This window comes from Acomys minous (genome assembly GCF_964271855.1).
Source record: "Acomys minous genome assembly, chromosome: 14".
Classification (NCBI taxonomy): Eukaryota; Metazoa; Chordata; class Mammalia; order Rodentia; family Muridae; genus Acomys; species Acomys minous.
This window is the reverse complement of record NC_140496.1, coordinates 88221967-88246620: the sequence shown is the minus strand read 5'-3', so window position 1 is coordinate 88246620 and position 24654 is coordinate 88221967. Positions and strand designations below refer to the sequence as shown.

The window sequence follows — 24654 nt, the reverse complement described above, 5'->3', positions numbered from 1 at the left end:
CCCCATGGGTGCTGTGAGGAAATGTGACTCCTCATGTGCATGGTGATACTCTGTGTCAAACTTGGAGGGCTGAAAAATTCTGATAAGACAAGCCATCTAAGGGCTTTGTCTTTGCCCAGCTTCCTGCCCCAGTTGGACCCACTGCAAACCACCATACTGTTTGGGTTTTGCTCAGTTGCATGTCACATGGACCCCCATCCTGTCTTCTTTATAATAAAGATGGGTTCCTGAGCACTAGATCATATGTGAGGCAGAAACTGTTTGCCTGATTTTACCAACACAATTCTTTGAAGTACCTAAAATAAATATAAAATCCAGAATGAAGGAAAATAAATAAATTGAACTATAAAGCAGCATAAACTACAATAAGCCAATGCTCTCATCTAATTAGACTAGGACACAAAAGCACCCTGCAAATTTCTAGCCTCTTGGGAGGTTGTCCTGACCCACTTGAAAATCTCTGCTTTTAAAAACCCTGGGTGGGATGCTGCACAATTACACTGGTTGGAAAGCTGGCCTAGAGATTCTTGTAATGGCTCTTAGAGAGGACACAGTGTCCCTGAAAGCAGCTCAACAGCAGCTGTGACACGAAGAAGAGTAAGCAGTTATATGTAAATCAGGTAGTAAGTGGACTCTTCTTTCCCAGAAGTTTTTCTCTTGGGTATCTGTTTTTGAAGCCAAGTGCTTGCACCGTTAGATAGATACCCTACCAGCTGAGCATTAGCGTGACCAAGGCACTGCTTTGGAGACAAGGTTCCATATTCCAGAGGGGCAAGCATCTCCATCCATGCTTACTGTGTGACACAGGACCCCTTTTCACAATCAGGTTACCGAACCTGCCTTGTGCGAAACAAGTCCCCAAATCTAGTTGAAGTGGGGCATGGCAGTATGGGCCTGGCACTTCAGACACTGCTCAGCGACTACTGAGTGCCTCTCGGGAACATTCACTGGTATTTTCACTGATTGGATCCACACAAATGTGAGCACCCCCCCCCCAAAAAAAAGATAACATCAAATTCACCAAGAAAAGCTGCTGATTAAATCAAAGGGGAACGCTTTTTAAAATAAGGGGTCTGGCAGAATTGAAGTGACTAAGGGAAATTAAAGTGGGCTCCTCTTACTCAGAGAGAACCAGAATCTGTCAGAAAGGATGTGGGGGAAAAGAAGAAAACAGATCGCTGCAAGTAGCCTGACTGTAGTGTATCCATGGCGTTTTTGTAGTTCGTTTTCTATCTCTAAGGGAAATACAGTGTTGAGGTGATGAAGTTCACACAGGGGAACTTAATTGTGCTGATGTTACTGAGGACTTAACCGTCTGATAACTCTGTGTTTCAGGAAGCCATCCCCTCCACTCTGCAGAGTGTGGCTGAGCTCCGTGAGATTTCATACAAGGAGGGAGAAAAGAACTGCGGTGAACCCCAGAGTCACACCTCAAATCCCTGTCAGGATTTTGTAAGTTATACACATAGGGACAAATACAGCTTTTTTTAAAAAGTATTTTTAATAAGTATGATAAAATAAATAAATTATACAGCAGCTTTTGAAAAACTTCCCTCACGCTCCCCCTCTCCCCAATACACTCTGGAGTTAGGTGTAAAATATAAACCAAATGCTAATGTCAAAATTAGGCTTTCTGAGACAGGTGTTTTTAAATGATTAACTATGATTAGTTAGGGCTGTACTATGACGGAAATTTAATATAATCTCACACTCTGTTTCTGGGATAGTCAGTGCCAGATACAAATACAGCATTCCGTTTGAGTCTGTGTATGAGTTATTAAGACTATATTCATTTATAAAGCTGTGATTTTCCTAAAGGTGGCCATGGAAATGCCTTGAGCCCTTCCTGAAGGAGAACAGACTCTCTGTGTCTGTGAGTTTTAGCACAATGTGCACCAGACAGCAAAGCCTTCACGTGGAAAAAAGACACTCAGCAGTCAGATAGTCTTCCTACCCATGATAGATTCTGGGTTTTGTTCTTGTTTTTGTTTTTGTTTTTGTAAGTTCTGAGAATTGAGCCAAAGAAGCTGTAAATGCCAGGCAAGCACTCTGCCAGTGTCCCAAACTATTTGTTTTTAAGAGTTCTAAATAATATATGTTAGGAAGCATAAAAACATTCTTGACTAATAAAATGTTTGGATGATAAGCTTTCCTGGGTACTACTAATTTTTGTTTAGTGTCTTGTGTTATTATTTCATAGCAGTATTTAATCTATTGTGCAGAAGGCATAATAGGCCACATTTCTGTGTTGGCTGTGTTGGCATTTTGGGCCAGATTGTCTTCACCAAGTGATCCTTGTGTTGGATGATTCTAGCAAACCAGCCCATGAGGTTCAAGATCTCAACACTCACACCTCAAATAATCTACAAACAGTGAGCTCCCAAATAGTTCCAAACCTTAAGAAGAGACAGAGCCCATATCCTTGGCAAAACTACTCCAAATATACGGCTGGTTTGGGCATTAACATGGAAAGTTAGAATAGCATTCTTTTGCAAGATCTAACTTTGTTATGCAGATGAGGCTGGCCTTGAACTCACAGAGTACAGCTTTTCTTTGCTTCCCAAGCACTGTGTAAAGATGTGTGCCAAATCCTCACCTACATGCCCAGAAGTTTGTCTCCTGGACAATTGTAAATTCAGTCAAGTTGACAATCAAAATTCACCATTATCATGCATCCAAAAAAAATTAATGTAATATTTTCAAGGGCCTGCAAGATGCATTGGTGGATACTTGCTATGAAGCCTGATACCTAAGTTTGATTCCCTAGGATCCACATGATGGGGAAAAAAGAACCATCCCTACAAGCTGTCTTCTGACCTCCACATGCACTCTGGGACAAGAATGCCCTCTAGCTAAAACACAAAAATAAATATAAAATTAAAATGTAAGAAGATTAACTATCACATTATCCAAGAGAAAGTGATCAAGACATGTCATTCATGAATGGACAGATGACTGGATAGGTAGATAAGTACATAGACAGATGAATAGACAAAAGGTTTTACACCCATGGGTCTAATAGGAAATCACAAGTAGGTCTTTGTGGGATTTTTTTTTCCCCAGGGTTGAGTTACAGGAGAGACATTTTAGAAAAGCCATTAAGGGTGTGGTCTTGGCATCAGTTTAAATTCACTAAGTTGATAAATATTTGTCAAAGCCATCTGATCACACACTACATAGCTTTTCCCTAGCAAGCAGGCTCCATCACCAATTTGCGTGGTAAAGCAATATTAGATCTGCCCAGTTAGAAGAGTCACTAGAAAGTGTGATATAAAGGTAGAATTATACTGGGTAACACATTGAACGCTTTGAAATTGAAATATTAACTCAAAACTATACCCTAAGGCAGAGACGTTCTTTTCCTGCCACAAATAATACTTTTCTACAAATATTGTATAGGACATAATTTAAAAATACAATCTGTTTATCTGCTCCAACTTCTGTCCCCCTGGCAAATAAAGTTCATGTCTATGGGGTACTGGACATACAGTACAATTTTAGCCTAATCTTAAAATTAGTAAACTGTGGATCCAAGGCAAGTCATAAACACAGTGACAACCCAGACACTGTGAATGCATTATTTGCTTAGTCCAGGAGCTCAATTAGTGGTAGGATGGTATCTATTGATTATTTCATAAACTGGAGACCAGGTCTAATATGTGTTGGCTATCACTGGTGTCACTAACAGATGGGGTTCCCTCCCTTTTAAATTTCCCATGAGTTCAGCAAAAGTTCCCGGGAACAATTTACATTAATTAATACAGGCTGTTGCTCATGATGTCCTGGAATATCACTGAGGTAACCTAAGATAAAAACCACTTCCTGATAACTATAACATGTGTGATGATGTGTAAGTCATGTGATGGGACAGTCACCAGACACAGGATAACAGTGCAGTTCAGAATACAGGGGAAAGACACAAGAAAAGAAGAAATGAAATCTAGGATTCTGGAGCACTGGCATGGGGTTGGGCACTAGTGCAGAATTTTTCTTTAACGTTTCAGACCTGAAATAATAGCCATGTCTGATTCCAAGTTAGCAGCCTTCAGTCATTCAGTGTATTTACCTACATTTAGTTCTGGCAGTTTCTGCCACAGGATAAGATATACGTTTAAAGAATCAATGTTTCCATAGCGAGTACAATTCCACCCAACACACACATCTCAGAGATTAAAAAGCAAGGTTGAAACCAATGTGAAGGAATAAAACAGTGTCTCTTGTTAGAGTGCCGGTGTCCACTTTGCTGACAGCGAGAGGTGAGGGTGGTGAGTTGGTCAATCATTGCTACACACTGATGTTTCCCACCCACCCCCATCCTGATGTGGTGTGAGGGCTCAGCTTGGCTCTGGGGTTAGAAGGGGCAGGAGTGTCTTGAAGGAGGTACCCACAGCATAGACTCAGCAGCAGTAGATCAGGGTGAACAGGCTCTCTCTTCTCCCTCATCTTCAAGCTCCATATTGCTGCTTTAAGCCTCAATGTGCTTAGGCAGAATGCCCCCCCAAAAAAAGTGAGATCCTCTTCTCAAATGACTGACTGGGTGCTGTCCTGTTCCCTATGAACTTCAGAAGAGAGAGGGCAGGCCTACTGAGAACAGCACTGGTCACAGAGTGGGCCACCCTTCTCTTGGTAATAGGGTAATGTATTGCTTTTCTTTTGCAGGTAGCTCGCTCTCAGAGACTCATCCTGGGCCCCCTGTCAGCCTTGCTGTCCTTATTCCCAGGGCCTCAGAAGCTCATCCAAAAACGCTATGACAAACTACTGGACTATAATAGTTCCCTGCCACGGTCAGCGACTGACGAATCGGACTTGGCCAAGAGAGAGTATGAGGCTCTCAATGCCCAGCTTGTGGAAGAGCTCCAGGCATTCAACCAGGCTGCCAGGAAGATCCTGTTGAACTGCTTGCGTAGTTTCCTCACCCTCCTCCGGGACCTGATGCTGGTGGCTCTGCAGGCTTATTCCACAGTCAAGCCGGTGAGCACAGCGCTATCCACTGACTACCTACTTCAGTCATGTGTGTGGCCCTTGTGTGTTGTCATTTAAGTCTAAAGTCAGACGTCCTTATGCATATAGTTTTAAAGGTGCCTTGTGTTTCTTTAAAATAACTCTAAAACATTCCACCGTGCAGTTTGCAGTAGAACAAGAGAAAGTAGAGTCTTCGGTTTTGAGAAATTACTAAACTAGTAAAGTAAACGCAGCCTGGGGAAGATTATCTTTGATAAAATGATTCCATTGTACAGTGTATACACACACACACACACACTGTGTGCTCCCACTGATATAACTAATGGTCACATGCAGTAGTTGTAGGAAGTAAGAGAGCCAATGTGCATCCTTCACACTGTCCCTCATAGCATCTTGCATGACTCTGAGGCTCTTAAAAGAACCCAATGTGGATTATAGAAGACCCTGGCATGGAGATGGCCTTGTCCCAATACCTACTCATTACATATTACCGTGGCCACATTGCTTTATCCCTGTCTAGCTACATTTCCTCTTGTGAGTACAATAGTATGCATCTTGTCTGGAACAGTTCCAAAGTGTAGGTATGCTCACAACTTGCATTGTTGTACTGCAGGTTGCCAGAGAAGTCTGTCATCTCACAAAAGGGAAAGTATACTAATATAACAAATACCCTACTGCTCTTCCCAGGTCCCTTCAACTACTATTCTACTTCCTGTTCCTATTTAACTACTTTAATCCCTTCATATGAGAGAAACCAGAGATGTAATCATGTGACTGGGCATATATTACTTAGTATAGTTCCATCCTTTTCACCATGTAGCATGTGACAAGATTTTCCCTCTAAGTGTTAATAGTATTCCAGTGCACCCTGAATGTGTAGAACACACTTCGTTTAGTCAGTCATCTCGCTCGATGGCTATTCTGGTTATTTCTGTCTCTTGGCTACTGAGAATGATGCTACAATGATGTCAATATGTCCCCCGAGATCCTGACTTCAGTGATTTTGGACACAGACCCAGAAGTGAGATCGCTGGATCTTCCAATGATCCTATTCTTAATGTTTAAAAGAATTAACATTCTATTATACTTTTTCTTTCCAGTAGCATTGTGTAGGCATATGATTTAAAGATTCAAGTACGCTTGGCCAAGAGCATAGTTGTCCTTCAATCCTAGAACTCCACCTCTTCTTCAACAAGGACCCCTTCTCAGTATTCTTACAGGATATCCCACGGTGTTAAGCTTCATATGCTGAATAGCATCCTTGTGCTATCATTTGATTGATTTTCAACTTTAGGCACGATACGTTTCATGATGAAAGTGAAATTCCACTTTCTGTCTTGATGCCTGTGCAGCGTGTTTATTCAAACCCTGTCCCTCTGAGTAGAGTTGTGCCATACATGTACAACTCTTTGGGAGTATGCAGAGTATAAACTACTTGACCGGTTCATGAGTCATGATACACATTGAAGTTGAACATTTGAAACAGCTAGAAAAAAAATGACCACTTACAAAAATGCAGGTATGATCATGGAGCTGAAGGATAGACACTCTGCCTTACAGGTGGCAGAAGAAGAGGGCATGCGCCGGGCAAGTTGGAAGGATGGGGTTAGGGTAGTGACAAGAACACGTCTGAGAGGACCTTTGTCAGCTGGCCCAGAAGGCAATGTGATAAAAAAAAAAAAAGGTTCAGTCTACCTTGCAGAAAGAAAGTTCATGAAATAGACACCGTCATCTCATTCTTCTCTCCTGATTCCATACACAAGCCAAAGAGCAAACGCTGTCACAAGCTAGCGGGGTTTTACAAGGTTTCTTAGTTTTGGTTAATCCATTCCTTACTCCCCGTGCCCCATCTACTTGTCCCTATTCTTGCTTAAACTTTTAGCTCCCAATATTCTCTCCCTCTTGTCCAAATCACACATGTTCCATGTTTTTTTTTTTTTACTTGGATTGCAAGAACATAGGTCCGAGGAGCTTCTTCATTATGTTTAAGCCTTTGCGTGGTTTGCTCAAACCCTTCTGCCTTGATCCCCAGCTTTCCCCTCTCTACTGTGGCGTCACTTATATTCTGCTGCTCCCCTCCTTATATGCAGCCCCCGCCCCCTGCCAACAACTGCTCATTCCTGGTTTCCAGCTTCCATGTGGGGTTCATGTTTTTTTTCTCTTTTATTAATTTATTCTTGTTACATCTCAATGGTTATCCCATCCCTTGTATCCTCCCATTCTTCCCTCCCTCCTCTTTTCCCCTTATTCCCCTCCCCTATGACTGTTCCTGAGGGGGATTACCTCCCCCTGTATATGTTCATAGGGTATCAAGTCTCTTCTTGGTAACCTGCTGTCCTTCCTCTGAGTGCCACCAGGTCTCCCCCTCCAGGGGACATGGTCAAAGGTGAGGCACCAGAGTATGTGAGAAAGTCATATCCCACTCTCCACTCTACTGTGGAGAGTGTTCTGTCCGTTGGCTAGATCTGGGTAGGGGTTTAAGGTTTACCGCCTGTATTGTCCTTGGCTGGTGCCTTATTTTGAGCGGGACCCCTGGGCCCAAATCTGCCTATCATAATGTTCTACTTGTAGGCTTCTAGGACCCCCTGGATCCTTCTACTTTGCCATTCTCCCATGCTTCTCTCATCCAGAGTCCCACTAGAATGTCCTCGTGGGGTTCATGTTAAACATACAAGACAAACACTCACTCGCTCTTAACCATGCTTGTGCTGCCTCATTCCCTGTTCTGTCCCGCTGTCTGACTGTCCCCCCTGGGGGCACTGCTAACACCACAGCTTCTCCAACTTTACTCCTGGGTCTTTCTTGCTTTTTTTCTGTTTTATTCTCTGATGTAGTGTTGAACCTTGAAAAAGAAAGGCACCCCTATAATTTTGTGGGATTTCAGTAATGTCAGAATGCCCATCTTTACAGAATCTCTTGAGTTTTTCTTTGTTTTGGGGTTTTGCCCCAGTTTTTGTTTGTGCTCTGTCTTTCATTTCCCCATCACCACCACAACCCTGGCAGAGTCAATACCCATGGTGACTGGTTTCCTGAAAATGCCTTTGTTTCTCCCACAGGTACCACCGCCAATCTTGAGCATCTCTGAGATTCAGCATCGAGTTCTGGAAGAGGTCCAGAACTTGAACTTTGTAAAGGACAACAGTGCCACCTTTATTGAGCGGAAGCTCAGCTTTGAAAAGAAGAAGCCTGCGCAGGTTCTGGTGAGTTTAGCATTGTCTGTGACAGTGAAGGCACCATTTCCTTGCCTAGTTTGAAACTGTAGCACAGTGATCCCTATACTATTCACACCATCCAAATAATGTGTCATTTGCTAGTTTGTCAAGCTTTATTGTTTCTACCTTTTATATTAATAACTCCAAAGGAGAGTGGTGTTTGTTTCTGTTTTTATTCATGATAGTTCCCTAACACACCAAAGCATGTGCATGATGCACAGTGGATACTCAAATTTGTTGACTAGGGTTTTAATTTTTTTTAAATTTTTTACATATACATTTATATGATTACACATCTATATAATAGATTATCTATAGCAGGAAGAACTATGACACAGCCAGTAATGCTAGAAATGTTACATTCTTAGTGTTTTGGCTATTTGTATTTGGCAGCCTTGAAGAAAACATCTTTTCTATCTTGGTGCATCTAAAATTCTGAATAAATCGTACAGCGTGTAGCCCTCATTTCCATCCCATTTCATTTCTAGCCTCCGGAGATACAGTCGTTTCCTCACAATCATTTAGTGTCAGTGTTTGGAAAATATCTCTTTCTGAATCCTGCCTTGTTTACCCAGAAAAAAAAGATGCACATAGGCAATTTACTGAATTAAAATTACCAAGTCCTTAGTGAGCAAGAGTTAAATACAAAATAGGAAAGTATCAGTCAGCAGTCAGGGGTTGTTAGAACCTCTGACTCTTTAAACCTGTTTTTAAAAAGTACAGCGTTATTTATTTATTTATTTTTCATGAATGTATCTATCTTTCTGTGTGTTCACACACAGACACTAGAGAGAGGGTGGGGCTGGGAAGGATAACTTGTGGGAATCAGCTCTCTCCTTGTACTCTGCGGGTTCTGGCGATTGCACTCAGGTCATCAGGCTTTGGGACAGGTGCCTTTATCCTCTGACCCCCTGTGCCAGCCTTGGATCTTCTGCCTTCTTAGTAGACCTGGTTGAATTTTCTTTCTTTTCTACAACACTGCCCTCATGTGCTTACTCGAGATTTTTAAACTGAAAATCTCTTACAGCTGGAGCCAAGCAGCCACCTTATAATATATCCAGATTGGTATATAACTTGTATAGTGAAATAATCCTGTAGAGGAAAATCTTTATGAGCTCAGTGAAGATTTCACTGTGCATCCATCTGAATCAGGACTTCTTACATTTCTCAGCCGGAAGTGCCGCATCAAACTGACGTTCACCGCTCCCAACTTGTGTCGACATATGGAGCAGAGGAACTCTACCGAGCTAAGCGGAAGTGTAACGCTACCCAAGAGCATGACATCAACCTTCTAGAAGGAGAGTTGGTAGCGGTTCTGGAACAGAAGGATCCCCTGGGGAGTACAAGCAGGTGGTTTGTTGACACAGGATGTAAGTTTCTTTTCCCACAGATGGACCACTCTTCAGGTTGAGATTTTCCCAGGAGTCTCTGTGTGTTTGGGGAAGGTCCTCACATAAATCTGGCGCTTTCTTTCTCTTTCTACTAGTTGTAAAAGGCTACGTGTACTCCTCCTTCCTGAAGCCCTACAACCCAGCGAAGGGGCAGAAGACGCACACCGAGAACAGATTCTGTGATGATGATTTCGAGAACATCAGCCTCTTTGTGTCTTGCCGGCCAGCTGGTGACAGTGGCACCGGCACCCCTGAAGGTAGCATAAGCGACAGCAGCTCATCTCTGAGTGGCACTTGTGGGAAGCCTGAAACAAATGGTGCTGACGTTGATAATTTTCAAGAGGTAGACGAACAGGTAAGACTTTGTTTTCTATTTTTTTTAAAATATTTTTTATTGAAAAACAAAATCATTCATATTACATCTCAATTGCTACCCCATCCCGTGCATCCTCCCATTCCTCCCTCCCTCCCTCTTTCACCCCATTCTCCTTCCCTATGACTACGACTGATGGGGACCTCCTCCCCTTGAATATGATGCTATAGCACTCGGAGGAAGGATAGCAGACCACCAAGAAGAAGACTTTAAACCTTGATGTAAAAGTATTTGACCAGTCAAGTGAAAGAATCCTTAAGTGCTCACTCACATTGAGCTGGGACACTGACTGGGAAACCACCAGCCTTGACACTGAAAAGACTGAGGCCAGTCAGCTCATACCATCTGTGGACTGTTGAGCAAATAATTTAATTGTCTAAACCCATTTCCTCCAAAAAAAAAATCTCTATACTGCAGAGTCGGTGTTTTGACTAGAGATGGTGTGCATGCTGAACTCTTGGCACAAATAGACATCCAAATCATAGCAGTCACTACTCCACTGGTAACTACTCAGGGTGGTCATGAGTTTCTTTTTAAACACTCCACCATTGGAGAAAGGCAGCTGGGTTGGTCTCAATAATAGGTAAAAACATCTCTGAATCTTCTAGAACAGTGGTTCTCAACCTGTGAGATTTTTGGTAGTTCTCACAACTCTTTGGTGGTTGAATGACTCTTTCCCAGAGGTTGTACAAGACCATCAGAAAACACAGATATTTATGTTCCGAGTCATAACAGTAGCAAAATGACAGTCATGAAGTCACAACAAAAATAGTTGTATGGTTGGGAGTGACCACAACTGTACTAAAGGGTCACAGTGTTAGGAAGGTTGAGAATCACTGCCTTAGAAGTAAAGGACTTAAGACGCTCTGTCTCTTATTAATGCCATGTGCTAACCACGAAAGCGTTTCCACTTGCCTGTCATTTCACCAGAGCAAAGATCACTGACATAACCCCTTCACAAATTGGGAAGCTAATTATAATGTAAGGTTCATTTTTGCTACCTCATAAAGTTTCAGTATATTCAACTATTAATCTCCAAGTAGTGACCACCTAATTTTCTGCCCTTTTAACTTAGTAATTTTCATTACCCTAAATTTCCTTTCTGTTGGGATAATACACTTTCTGAAAGTGAAGATGGAATGGTATACGTAAATCAAATTAAGTTCTTTATTCCTTTCCCCCTTAGTACTACTCTTCAAAGACATCATTCTGTGTGTCTTCCAGACATTTTATGCATACATAAATATGTACATATATACACAAATAAAACATATCATATGTGTTTGTTACTTTTTAACACTTAAACACAGCTCTACTTATTAGCTAATTCATTCCTTAAAACAATCCTATAAAGTATCTATAAATGTTTATATTTTTGTAGAGGCAGAATGTCATAATACAGCCCAGTCTCCTGAGTGGTATAATTATAAACATGCTGTCACACTCATTTTATAGAATAAGTCATACATAAAATTACTAATCCAGTTAAAGATATTTAAAATATTTTGGTTTTGTTTTTAAAAGTGTAAGACACTTTCAGGAGTATTCTTCAGCTCTTTTTGTGTGCTTTTATAAATACATTTGTAAGGAAAATTAGTAAATATATTGAGGGGTCACAGAGTATATAGAAAATCTTTACAGAGCTTGCCATGCTGCCCTTCATAAATAGCATTATTTAGGTCTTATTTATATGTCATAGAATTCACTTATTTTAAATGTAAAACTCAGTGACTTTTAGTGCATATACAGAAGTGTGCAATCCAATATTAGAACATTTCTTTTATGCCCAAAGATCCTTTGGATTCACTTTCAGTCCTTGCTTTTTTCCACCTGCTCTGAAAGTCACTAATCTATTTTTCATCTCTGTATTATATCTTTTGGGTATATTTCACATGGATGGATTATATATGACTATTTGTAGGTGTCTTTTTCTCTCAGCATGAGTTTAATATTCATCTCTGCTATCACACACACACACACACACACACACACACACACACACACACATTTTTTTAACTGTATTCCATGACACAGATACAGCATTTTGTTTATATGTTTGCCAGTGTCTGCATTTGGGCCATGTCTCCTTTGATGCTCTTGTGTATAATGTCATTATAGACATTAATGTGAGTCTGTGTGACTTTCACTTCTCTTAAATAGACATCTAGGAATGGATTTGCACCCTGGCACAGTAAATATGTGTTTCAGTTGTAATGGAAATTCAAAGCCATTTTTCATGTGAATTAGATGTTACATGTTTCCTTTAATAAGAGGGGGAAGAAGGGAGAAAATTGTCCCTTTCTCAAAATAAAACTTATTGGAGGTACCTCTCTAAAAGTCCTGTATGTTGTCTGTTTCCTCTGAGTTTGGAAACAAGTTAACATAGATAAATGGCCTTGGGTAAATATTAGCATTATTACTAGTAAATTGGACTAGAAAGAACATCTTGGATCAGTGGTCACATGGGATCTCTGATAAGTTCCCTCAGATTAAAATGATTTTGTTCACATTGAAGGTCTCCACACGGCAAGCATAGAGTCGGCTCCAGTTCAGTCCCTGCAGAGAGAAGTGACTCCTGTGGGGACTCCATTAGGAGAGAGAAAAAAGAAGGGTCAGGAAGGAGCAGCTCCTTCCAGGCTTTAGCCCTGACAACAGAGGCATGTGGGCTGCTGGTGCTCAGACTCCTAAGGCAGCTACTGTTCATCCCTGGAAAGAAAGAGAAAGGGTTATATTTCCATGTTGGCCACAGGCTGTGTTTCCACTCCATCAGCTCTCTATAATCAGTGTGTGAATACTTATATTTATGGATGACAGTTTAAGAGAATGATTTAGCATGGAGGTCCAGGTAAGTGACTGAAAATGCTTGTAAATTGTATCTTTGTCAAATCTTATATTTTATTTACCCTAATAGCATTTTTTTTTGCATAGCTATTTTAACTTTTTTTTTTTTTTAATCAGCTGTAGCATATACAACTTAGCCGGGCATTGCTTGGCACCACTGTTTCTTTGTTTCTCGCTCTGCTCTTTCTTGCAGTGGCAGTACTTTCTGTTATCCTCCAGACTTGCAGAATCATAGGCTAGTGGGAGTTTTAAGCTGCTCTGTTGTCTTGCTGAGGATTCAATGAACCCTGACAAGGACAAGTAGGCGGGCAGGCCTGGCATCCACCTGATATTCAGGGGCATCTCTGAGGCTTCAGAATCACTGAGACATGGACGGGATACTGTTTGATGCTGTATCTGCTCTGTGACTTCCATATTTAATCCAAGTCTTTAACATGGCCCTGGAGGACCTAAGGGGTCTGTGAATGGCACTGGAGAATGTCTTAATTACTTCTCTATTGTTGTGATAGGATACCGCAACCAAGGAAACTTATGGAAGAAAGAGTTTATTGTAGCTTACAGTTTCAGAAGGCTGGAGTCCATGACCATCCTAACTGGGAATTGCATGAGCTTTTGTGATGTACCTCCTCCAATAGGGCCACACCTCCTGGTCCTTTCCAAACAGTTCTACTAACTGGAGACCTAGATTCCAAATATATGAGCCTATAAGGGGTCATTTTTATTAACACTATCACAGGGTCTTTCCTCAACTATTTTGTAAGTGTACTTTTTTAACATGTACCCTTTTCTATGGAGGTAAAATTGAAACCACATGTTAGACAAGTTTGTTTGTTTGTTTGTTTCAAGCTTGTTATATGGTCTTTGTTTTTACATTTTGTAATTACTTATGATAATGATTCCACATACCAAATATGCCATTTATTTGAAAGTTCACCAATAATTTGACAGGCCAATCCTGTTATTTAAGTAACTCATTAGAATGAGGATTAAAAGAGTATTTGATATGGAAAGATGTTTTGCAATATTCTGAAGGGCAAAATAGTTTGCAAAAGTATATGATTCCATTTTTTCCTGGTTTTTCAAGCTAGATCTCTCTATGTGTAGCCCTGGCTGTCCTGGACACCCTTTGTAGACCAGGCTGTCCTCGAACTTACAGCGATCCGCCTGCCTCCACCTCCTGAGTGCTGGGAATGATTCCATTTTTATTACCATTTCAGGAAATGATGGAGAGTGAACAGGATGGAGACAGGAAAGGAATAAAAGATATTTATAACACTTCAGTGGCTTTTTTGTTTACTTTTGAAACTTTTCCATTAAAACTACTTGTTTACATTGAAGAGATCCTACCTCCCAACATACCTGTGATCTACTTTTGTTTTTATCCATTATAACCATGTCAGAAGCACCTCAGCAGCCACCCTGTGGTGTGATTCAGTTCCTTAATCATCCTTTTATGGTAATAACTTCAAAGTCACCCAAATCCTATTTATGAATTCTCTAATGTCAACAAAGGGAGATTATCTTAGGGAAGTCCACCCACAGCATCTCAGGTGTGTCTTACTCTGTGAGTAGCACTCTTTCCTTAACCTCATGTTTAAATCTCTAGCACATTTTTTAAATTAAACCCTGGCTTACTTCGTAAAAACCTATTGTTAATAAAAATATATAATCATTGAATGAAGAAAATCAAAGTTTCCTTCTATAGGGTGAGAGAAATGAATCTTTTTCATGCAATGTGATGATTTGGGTTTTGAAACTAATATGGTAAATGTTGGTTTTAAAGCTGTTTAGATTGGGAAAGGAAAATTAAAATACATTATAAGTTTTATTGTTCACAATTGGAGAATTGGGATAAAAATCAATGAAATGAAATTGCAAAATGCAATGCAGTTAAGAAATAAAAATTAAACGCACAAATATATAGAGAAAGAGACTATAGATGTGGCAGTGGTGCCTCAGGGAACAGTATGATGCTTATAGGTAATAATCTGAGGGGAGTCATGCTATAGGTGATTTAAAATCAAATGCTGTAGAAAGCTGGGCTGTTATCCAGGTTAATATATTTTAAATGAAATGCAGCTTAACAAAGTGCAAAAGAGAAAACAGTAAAACATTTTAAAAACAACAAGAAAAAAGGAGTGCCTGATTATGGTTCATATTAATAACATTTTAATTCATGTTTCTGGAAAGAGCATGTACACATTTAAAGTTAGAAAAATGTAGACTGAGATTTGAAAATGAGAAATCTCTCAGCTCTTAAAATCACAACAAATTGAAAACTTCCAATTTTTCTTCTAACGATAAAGGAAATAAAAATAATTACAGAAACCATTCTTGTTCAAATACATTGTAAGTGTATCCGGTCCGCCTCTAGTTAGTGTGTTATATAAGAATTAGAAAGTGCCAATTGGAAGTGAATTTGGATAATGAGAATCTAAAAGTGTTTCATAATAATTCTGAACTTTATATTTTATGATTTAATGAGAATTTATATTTGTTTAAAACATTTATTTTAGACCAGGCGTGGTGGCACACACTTTTAATTTCAACACTGCAGCAACAGAAACAAGCAGATCTCTATACATCTTGCTCTACATAGTGAGTTCCAGGCTGGCCAGCCAATGGCTGCATAGTGAGACTCTGTCTCAAAAGAATCAACAAAATACATATTATGATGATAAATATATATGCCTAACAGATTTTATTTTCCCTTTGAGGAAATTTGTGCCAAAGTGAAAGACTACACAGGTGTTGAGGAATAGGCCAGTAGGTAACCTATCCTTCTGGAAAAATCCATGCCTGTTGTGGGAAAGCATATTTATTATTGATTCAAATTACAAAGATGACTACAGCTGCTGATTCCAGCTCTTATATAGATTATTTTGGGACTATAATTTAGCGCATCACACCCCTGGATGCTTTTGCAAACCAAATTAACCACACTAACCTTTTGGATCTATTCAATATCATCACTTTCAAAACTGCAGAACAGTAGTGGCCTATAAGAGACTCCAGGTCCTTTCTCCAAGAATACAATGTAACCCCTTCTTAAAACAAGAGTTTGACTCCTAAAACCCTAAAAGAATTGGATCAAGCACAGGATTGGGAGGCAGAAGACATAGGTCCTAGCAGCCCTGGGTAATGCTGTGATTTAGAATGTTTCTAAGTGTTAGCTTGAAAGAGTTGTTGAGGATACAGCCTCTATCCTCATAACCATCACAGGCTCTATAAAAGGTATTTATTACTGCTGCAGTTTCATGAAGAATTTATAGCTCCTCCATTCTGTTGGTTCTATTTCTATTTCTAACCATCTGGGTTCGTGTATGTTCCACCATCTCCTGTCTGATCTCCAAACCCCTTAGATAAAGTAAACATTTGAACACTACCATGTAGCATGGCACACATGGCCAGTGGAGAGGCTTTGTAAGGCATGCCTTGATCCACTCGGTTGCCATTAACAAAGTACCAAATACTAGGTTCCTTACAAACAGTAAAATCCTCACAGTTGTAGAGACTGGAAGTCTGAGATCAAAGCACCATTTTTGGTGTCTGATGAAGTCAACTTTGTAGACTTCATGGATGGCACCTTTTTGGGTAGATTTTCACTTAGAGGAGATGAGGGTTTTGTGCCGCTTTTTATAAAAATCAATCCCACTCATGAAGGCTCTGTCTTTAAGACTTAGTTACTTCTTCCTATTTTTTCCTCATTGTATTCATCTTACAATTAAGGGGGAAACATTTAGACCCTAGAAATATTGTTCCTTTCCTTGAATAACGCCTCAGGCTCCTTGTTAAGGTACAAATAATGGAATCAGAGTTTTGTTGAAGTAGATTGTGCTTTAAGGTTTATACAGCAACAGTCAAGGTCCTGTCTAGTCTCTTTTCCTGCTCTGTGACATAACTTGTGTCTCATAAAACCATGATCTACTTGCCCTCAATTTCCCACCCCTCTTTATATCTCGTTTTCATGTATCTACCTCTGTGGATGTGACAAATTATTATTGTTTGTCAATTTGTCCCTCATGAAAGACCAAAGACCAGTTCCTTCCTTCCTTATGTACCACATCATTTATGTGTAGCTTGTTGTTGTTGTTGGTTCTATGTTTTTTTGGTTTGTCTTACTGATTTAGCTGACTTGTAAGGCTTCTGATAGAAATGTGTTCTACAAACTTTGATTAAATGAATGTACAAGTGGTTAATTATTTAATTTTCTATCATAAGGAGACATTTTTTATTAGCAGTCTTATGATATTACTGGAAGATGAATTAAATACCAGTTTGAGATCATCCATCTTATTTAATAACTATGAAGTATTTTTCCAAGATCACAGAAAATTTTAATTTAAATATATTTTATTTTTTCTTTAAGGTCAGTTAACTTTGTAAAGTTATAAATTTTATTCAATGTGCTTATAAAGGTTTAGCAAATTAAAGAACTTAGAGAGAATAGTGAAAATTACTTATAATCCTACCAAAGAAATTATTCAAAGCATATATTATTCATCTAATTTTATATGCATGTGTGTGAGTTGGTATGTGTATGTGTGAGTGCAGTTACCTATGGAGCCAGAAGAAGGCACTGGGTACCCTAGTGCTGGAGTTCTAACAGCTGGTTATGAAACCTCTGAGTGGGTACCAAAATCGGAATTGTGTCCTTTGCAAAAAGCTTGTGTTCTCCTAACTATTGAGTCTGTAATTTTACATTTTAAAACATATTTAATATGAATATTTCATATATTATTCTCATAAAATACCATTTAAATGTCTAAAAGCCTACTTAATAAGAGTGTTTATAATTGATTTTCTCTAGCCCTCTGCTCATTCCCATATCCCTCCCAGTTTTCACTGTATATATAGAAATATTGTCGTACAGAAATTATCTCTCTGTCAGTATTTCTGTCTCTGTGGAAGATGTTCTCAAGACAGTGATTCAAAAAATTAACAATCAGAGCATTTTATGGAAACTGCCACATTGCTTTCAAGCATGGACAATCTAGATTCCTTCTGGGAGACAAAGAATGGTTTTTTTCCATTCTCATCTAGTTAATATCCTATCAGATCCACCAGGAAGATGGACTGTGTGACCACTAAAAGGTTAAATTTTGTTAAATTTCTTCCAAGTTTTAGGTTCTGGTACCAATAATATCTATTTTGGTTTTCGTCTAGATTTTCTATGCAGTTCATGCTTTCCAAGCCCGGAGTGACCATGAACTCAGCCTTCAAGAGTACCAGAGAGTCCACATACTGAGATTCTGTGATCTCAGTGGCAATAAAGAGTGGTGGTTAGCTGAAGCGCAGGGTCAGAAAGGGTACGTGCCAGCTAACTACCTTGGGAAGATGACATATGCTTAAGAAAATAAGCACATGGCACTCACTTCCTGGCAAGTTGCTTATTGACTACCTCATAAAACTGACACTGGGACTTCAAACCAGAAAGGAAGAACTCCCCATCCTATATAAACTGACAATGCATCACATTTTAAGGACAATCTTGCTTCCTAACAGGAAATTTTTATTGATGTATAAAGAATAATTGTTGACAAAAAAATACTACCACTAGAAAAGCAGAGTAAACAGCTTAGGCTCTGACTACATATTTAAAGGTAGAGATCTTTTGAAAAGATGCACTTTTGTTTGTCATCACCAAAGAGTGGATTGAAGAATAAGGCTTTTCTCTTTATTATAGTGTTTTTACTGTACTTTGCCTTAAACATACTTTTCAAATCTCTTTTTAGCACTTACACCTGTTTACGTGCACACGTAATATATTCTACGGTTTATACATGATGAGTATACAACAGATTATATACATCAAAATCACAGAATAAACTAACTGCACATAAACATAATTAACAGGCAATTAGAGGTCTTTAATATGGGGCTCCATTTTTAATACGTTTTTAATAAAAAAGAAAACATAGTCTATTGCTAATATCCAAAACATACTAAATGTGTACTACATGATAGACATTGCATTAAGTGATTTATATATAATGATTTAATGCAACATAATGCTCGCAAGTGGTAGAGGTGGGTCAAACACAGGCAGCGTGGCTCCAGGGTCCCTGTAGTCTCCTTGAGTGCAAAATAATGACATAAATAGTGGACCTGGAGGAAATCATTCTCTCAGAGCCACGTTTCAATATTTAGCAGCTTTTTAAAATTAAGAGCTTAAGATGACTTCCGCATGAGCCTGGGAAAGAAAACTGAAGTGTCTAAATTTATTATTTGTACTTTTTATTGTTGTGATTAAGCATGTACAAAAGTATAATTGTTTTAAAGCTGCCATACATGATTGCTGATGAAGCTTTAATGGGGAAACATTTTTGGACCATTTGGTGATGGAAAGATGCATGAGGAGTGTGTACTCTACTTCAGAGCGAAGACGGAAATACTTTTCCTGGCCAGTTTGTGGTCAGACAGGTGCTGGGGGTTGCATCAGCTGTAGCACCATGTCAGGGCATTGTGCTTTCATTGGGGTACTGCTCTGAGAACTGCCCTCCAAACTTTCAGGCATATTCACTCAGGACATGTTATTGGATTAAAATAAATAAAGCGGGACAGACACAGGGAGGAAATGAGCCAGGGAGAGTGCTCAGAAGTAGAGGAGGAAAGCTAAAATAGTTGGAGGTAACAACTCTATAGAGAATGTTTTATGGAGACCAAAATGTCTGTTATGTGTTTGCGTGGACAGCATTACAAAATACGTGTTGTTTATCAGGAATCTGGCAAATTGAAGGGTTTTAGCACAGTGCAAATCAATGCAGTGCCCTGGCCACATAAGGTTTTCAGTCTAATGAGGACAACAGTGGCATTACAGAACTAAATCCCTGGTGACGGCTACTGACAAACACCGTGTGTTTAAGACCATGTCACACAAGATTGCTAATTTTTTTGTACGATTTCAGTGGTTGCTCTGATAGTTTTTAATTGCCCATGAAAAACCCTAATGCCACGTTTTTTAAGATTTATTACTTTGAAAGATTAGATCCTTTTGATGTACATATATTATATTACATTTATTACTGAGCAGTATCTATAACAAAATAGTTCTACTTCTCCCAGGGTTGCCAGCTGAATATTAAACCTGCCTCCCAAAGCAGAAGTGAGAAACAGTTTATACTACTACTGAATTTACTAAATTTATAATGTTTTTCTGACATTGCATTTGTAGAAAATGTTTTGTTTTTTAACTAAGATAACAAAAGACCTTCTGAAAGGTATTAAAGACTTAAATTTTTTAAAAATTGCTCTTTGAATTCAATTTTAAAACATAAATTCGTTTGCCTAAGGTCAAGCAAAAAGAAATTAAAAGTTGCTACTGAAGGACACTATGAAAAAGTCCAAAGAGGCCTAATTTTTATATGGCTTTGTGTGTCCACATACATGTATGTAACACCAAGCTTCAGTGTTTTTCACAAAAATGAGGAATTAAATAAATAGCACAGATGTGCTTTTCTGGCGGAAATAAGTGATTAGATGCAGGAGCGGCTTTGTCTGCTGGTGTGGGCCTAGGAGTGATGCTTCCTGTCTGACCTTTGAAAAATCTGCACCAGGAAAATCAATACTTCAGCTAGCTCCCGAGAAAGAACTCTTAATGAAGCCAGAGACTGCGCCTTTCCTATGGTGAGCATAGTGCTAGAAATGAGCTCTGAAAAAGCAGATAATACCTTCATTTTCTACTTCTTCTACTTAAAATCAAGTAAATTGTAATTTTGAAATTAGACATTATTTTATTAGAGCTCAAAAAAATACATTGCCAAGATGGTTTATAGAATGTATATATGCAAGCAGCTCAAGGATCCAACCATCGGTTATATGAGTATAATTAGAACCAGGCACGCTAATGCATTTTGTTATATTTCTTTTAAAATTAATATTACACAGAATAGGATCCTCTGATGTGGGCAATTTTTTTTTTTACCAAAATGAAGAGGAAGCTTTTGTGGCTATTTTTCTTTTTTTAAAAAAATAAAAACACATGCATCTTATTTACATTTTATTTTGAAATGCACTTGTTAAAATTACTAGTATATATAATAAAGTGTAGAGAGTATAGAATTTAATATAATAACATAAAATTATTATTGGTGCAGAATCATGAAAAGGCACAAATGTGAACATTCCTTATACTTCAGAAAAATATCTTAACTGTGAAGGACGGGTGGAGGGGAAGAGGGATAGATGCACATGCTTAGTCACAGCAATGAAGCAATGGGTAACAGATGTTAAATGCTGGAACATTCCAAATCATTCCAAAATAGAACTCAGATATTTGAAAAGTTCCTTTTTAAATGCCTGATGCTATTTGGGATGAACATAGTTTGGTTGGTTTACAAAACTGAGTGTTTCAACTACTAAGACATGGAATTATTGCCTCTTGGATTTTTGTCTACCACATTAACCTCACAAAGGTGCCTGAATACAAGGAGGAAAATCTTAGGATGTAAAAGACCCTTTTGCTTTAAGCTGTTGGTAGGAAGTATAGCTTCCTAGTATACCCACTGCACTGCTAACTAGAAGCATTCAAACCTCACAGAATGCAGACCAAGTGAGCTTATATATTTACATCATAATCAATGAGGTTGGGATACAGTTTACTGACCAGACACTGGACCTCCAATTCTCTAGGAACAGATCCAATTGAAAGATCTTAAAAGCCTAATTTTGTAGTTGCCTTTTCTATATACATGTAAAATTACTCCAGTACAAACCACTTCAGGGCTACTGGATCTCAAGGTGAGATGTCTTAATGCAGCTACTGTTTTCACAACTGTCTACTCTAGTTAGATGCAGGGAGCATTTGTATATTTTGAAAAATAAAACCTTAGGAAAGAATTGAGATGGAATTAAGAACTGGAATTGAGATGTTCTTGGTTGGAAATCCTGGGGATATATTCTTACTAAATTAAATTTGTTTTCTTTGGCTTAAAATTCTAGAGGCAGCTGAATGTCTTCATCACATTTCTAATTTCTTACGATTTTTGTACTAATAAAATGTCATTTCGTTAAAAGTGATGTATTTGCTGTGAAACCTGTGATCATAACATTTATAATTTGTAACTAATAAAGCAACTATCACACCCTGTTTAAAAACTGGACTCATCTTACTTTTAAATCCAGATACGCCTTGATTTATGGGGGATTTACATCTCGACACACTCACTATGGCTTTAAAACACCCTGAACTGCTGAGCATCAGTTGTAGCAATCTACAGTGCTACATGTAGAGTACCAGTTGCTCGCTGGCATGATCATTGGAATTACTGGGAGCTGCAATCTGTTGCCTCTGCCTGGAAACGGAAGTGGTACACAGTGTATGACTAGGTCAGGAGGATAACTTGAAATGCAGATTCTACTAAGCATATATTTCTTTCACAGTACTCCAAAACAAAACAAAACCTAGTCAAAGTATTATAAACCAGGGCCCATTTATATTGGGGTGTCTTTCATTTTATCTCTTAGGAACTGTTTTAAAAAAATAGGAAACTGACACAAAAGGGTTGAAGACCAGGGCATTGTATTATTGTTGGACCCTAGAGTCCACTTCGGGAAGGGGGGTCGTCACGAGAGACCACTCAAACTCCATAGCGCCGATGCAAAGAGCAAAGGTTTATTCCTGGCACGTCAGGGTACCTCAGCACTAGAAAGGCCAAGGGACCCTAAAGCTGTTACAGACTGCTTATAAAGACTAAAACCGCAAGCCAGGGGAGGAGGAGTCGACCTTTAAACTGATTGGCTGAGCTGCTGTATCTAAGGTATGTGAGCAGGATGATTGACTCGGGCAGGTTAACTGGGGGTCAGAGAGCAGGCCTTGTGGGGGCTTTCCGCACGAAGTGCTTTTCCTAAGGCTGCAGGTGGTGGTTTCTTGGAACTAGGGCAGTGGTCAACTTGGCTTTGTTTTTCAGGCCTTTCAGTATCTTAAGACCGGTTAGTATTCTTTCCGTGCCATTGAAAAAAAAAATCTTAAATCACTAAATCTAATGGTTAACCTCATAAATTATAATATGAAAAAGAAAAAAAGGATCTTGACCAAAATGGGGTTTGAATAGTCAGTCCTAAAACTTTACAAGAACACGTGCTGTTGTGGTTTGAATGTGCAATGCTCCCCATTGGCTCATGTGCTCCATCATTTTGTTGTCATGGTGGTGCTTTATGGAAAGTTATGGGATCCACAGGAGGTGAAGACTTACTGGGGGGAAACTGGCTGCGGGGGGCCAGCTTTGAGGTTTTGTAGCCTGGCTGTACTTCCTGTTTTTTTTCTGTTTCCTGTCCACTCAGACTGTCTGGTCAACTGCCCTCACACTCCCATGACTTCACTAACATGATGGATTCTATCCCTTGGAAACTGTAAGCCAAAATAAACCCTTTCCCCTTAAGTTGCTTTTGTCAAGAGTATTTTTTTGCCACCTCAGAAGTGAAAACTAAGACACTTGCACACTCATACACTGAGCCAAGAGAGGGCTACAGATTTCAGTGCTATTCAAGAAAAAAATAAAGGTCTCTGTCCATCACATAACTTGGCTGCAATAAATACTTGTTATACATAGCCAAAACATAAACATACTATTGATACTTTATAACTACTCCTTGATGAGGAAAAATAAAGGCCTAAGAGCTATTTGAGATAAATTATAGTGTCAAATATGTTCTCTTAAAAATACCAAATTAAGTTAGGTCCCTTACTACACACACACACACACACACACACACACACACACTCCTACACAAAGACTTGTATTCACTGAAAGATAAATTACTTCCTAAACTCATTAAAATTTCCAAGAAGTGCCACAAAAATTAAAACAATTGTTTCTCTCAACTCCAGCACACTTCCTGTGGTAAGGTAAAAAAATTTTTACTTTAAATGCTAATGTGTAAACTGAATTAAGCATTATTTCTCTAATGTCTTCAAGGTAATGAGTTAAAGTAACTGTAATAATTGTACAGTTAATAGAATACAGTAACTTGATATAAGCTTGTGTCAGGTCCTTTTGTTAAGTCAAAACTGCATTTTAACTATAAACAATAAACTTTTTGAATTCTTTATAAGGGTATTTGGAGTTTATACTGAACCATTGTTTATCAACAGAAAGGTGTTTCTCAAAACAAAAACATCTGCAGGCAGATTTTTAAGTGTGTAAATAGATATTTATTCCATCTCTAAATGATGAGCTCATTTCAATACTGTATTCTAGTTTATTATGAATAATTTAATGCAACTAATTAACAGAGCAGTTTAAAATCTTCCTATAGAAAAAGAGCAAGCTTAAAAGTTTTATCTTTATAAATTTATTTCAGAATATTTTAAAAACCTAGGGATAAAGGAAGACGTGTTAAAATTAGATTTAGTATTATACATCAAAAGTGATAAAACAATTCTACTCAGTAAATATACAGAATTACAAGATTCAGTTTCAGGAAAAACTGAGGTATTCCTTGATTGTAAAAAAGGATGCTGCATTTTGCTCTATTTATTGGTCTGATACAGAAAACATTCCATTCTCTGTTGGAATATGTACACTGATGGCTAATTCACTAGCTTGCCAGGCAATGACTTGGGCTGCCTCATGTGGGATGGAGAGACATCTCCCCATAAGACAGAGAGCCAAGGGTCAGGTCCGGAGCTTTTTATCATACCTCACTCTTGCCAGAATCAATCAGTGGACACATGAGGGGCATACTGATCCCTTAAGAGTCTCTACCTGTCACTGACCAAACTGGGGACCAAACTTCTAAGACATGAAACCTTAGGGCACAAGCCACATCCTAACCATATTCAAGACATATGAACACTGGCTCAACAGAAATCTCAAGAACTCATCATTAGGGAGGAGCTTCTTTTACACAAAGATGAACTATGTTAAAATGTTAC

The 24654-nt window shown here is 38.8% G+C and overlaps 1 protein-coding gene across 1 annotated transcript in view; it reads left to right on the top strand.

The window, feature by feature from the left end:
• ARHGEF38 (Rho guanine nucleotide exchange factor 38) overlaps positions 1-21875 on the top strand; it is a 123771-nt gene extending 101896 nt beyond the window's left edge. The window contains exons 9-14 of the mRNA XM_084757391.1: positions 1336-1452; positions 4660-4971; positions 8019-8162; positions 9346-9544; positions 9661-9920; positions 17946-21875. Of these exons, the coding sequence (XP_084613517.1) occupies positions 1336-1452; positions 4660-4971; positions 8019-8162; positions 9346-9544; positions 9661-9920; positions 17946-18131 (1218 nt within the window). The 3' untranslated portion in view covers positions 18132-21875. The remainder of the gene's footprint in view (positions 1-1335; positions 1453-4659; positions 4972-8018; positions 8163-9345; positions 9545-9660; positions 9921-17945) is intronic.
• The last annotated feature ends 2779 nt before the right edge of the window (positions 21876-24654 follow it).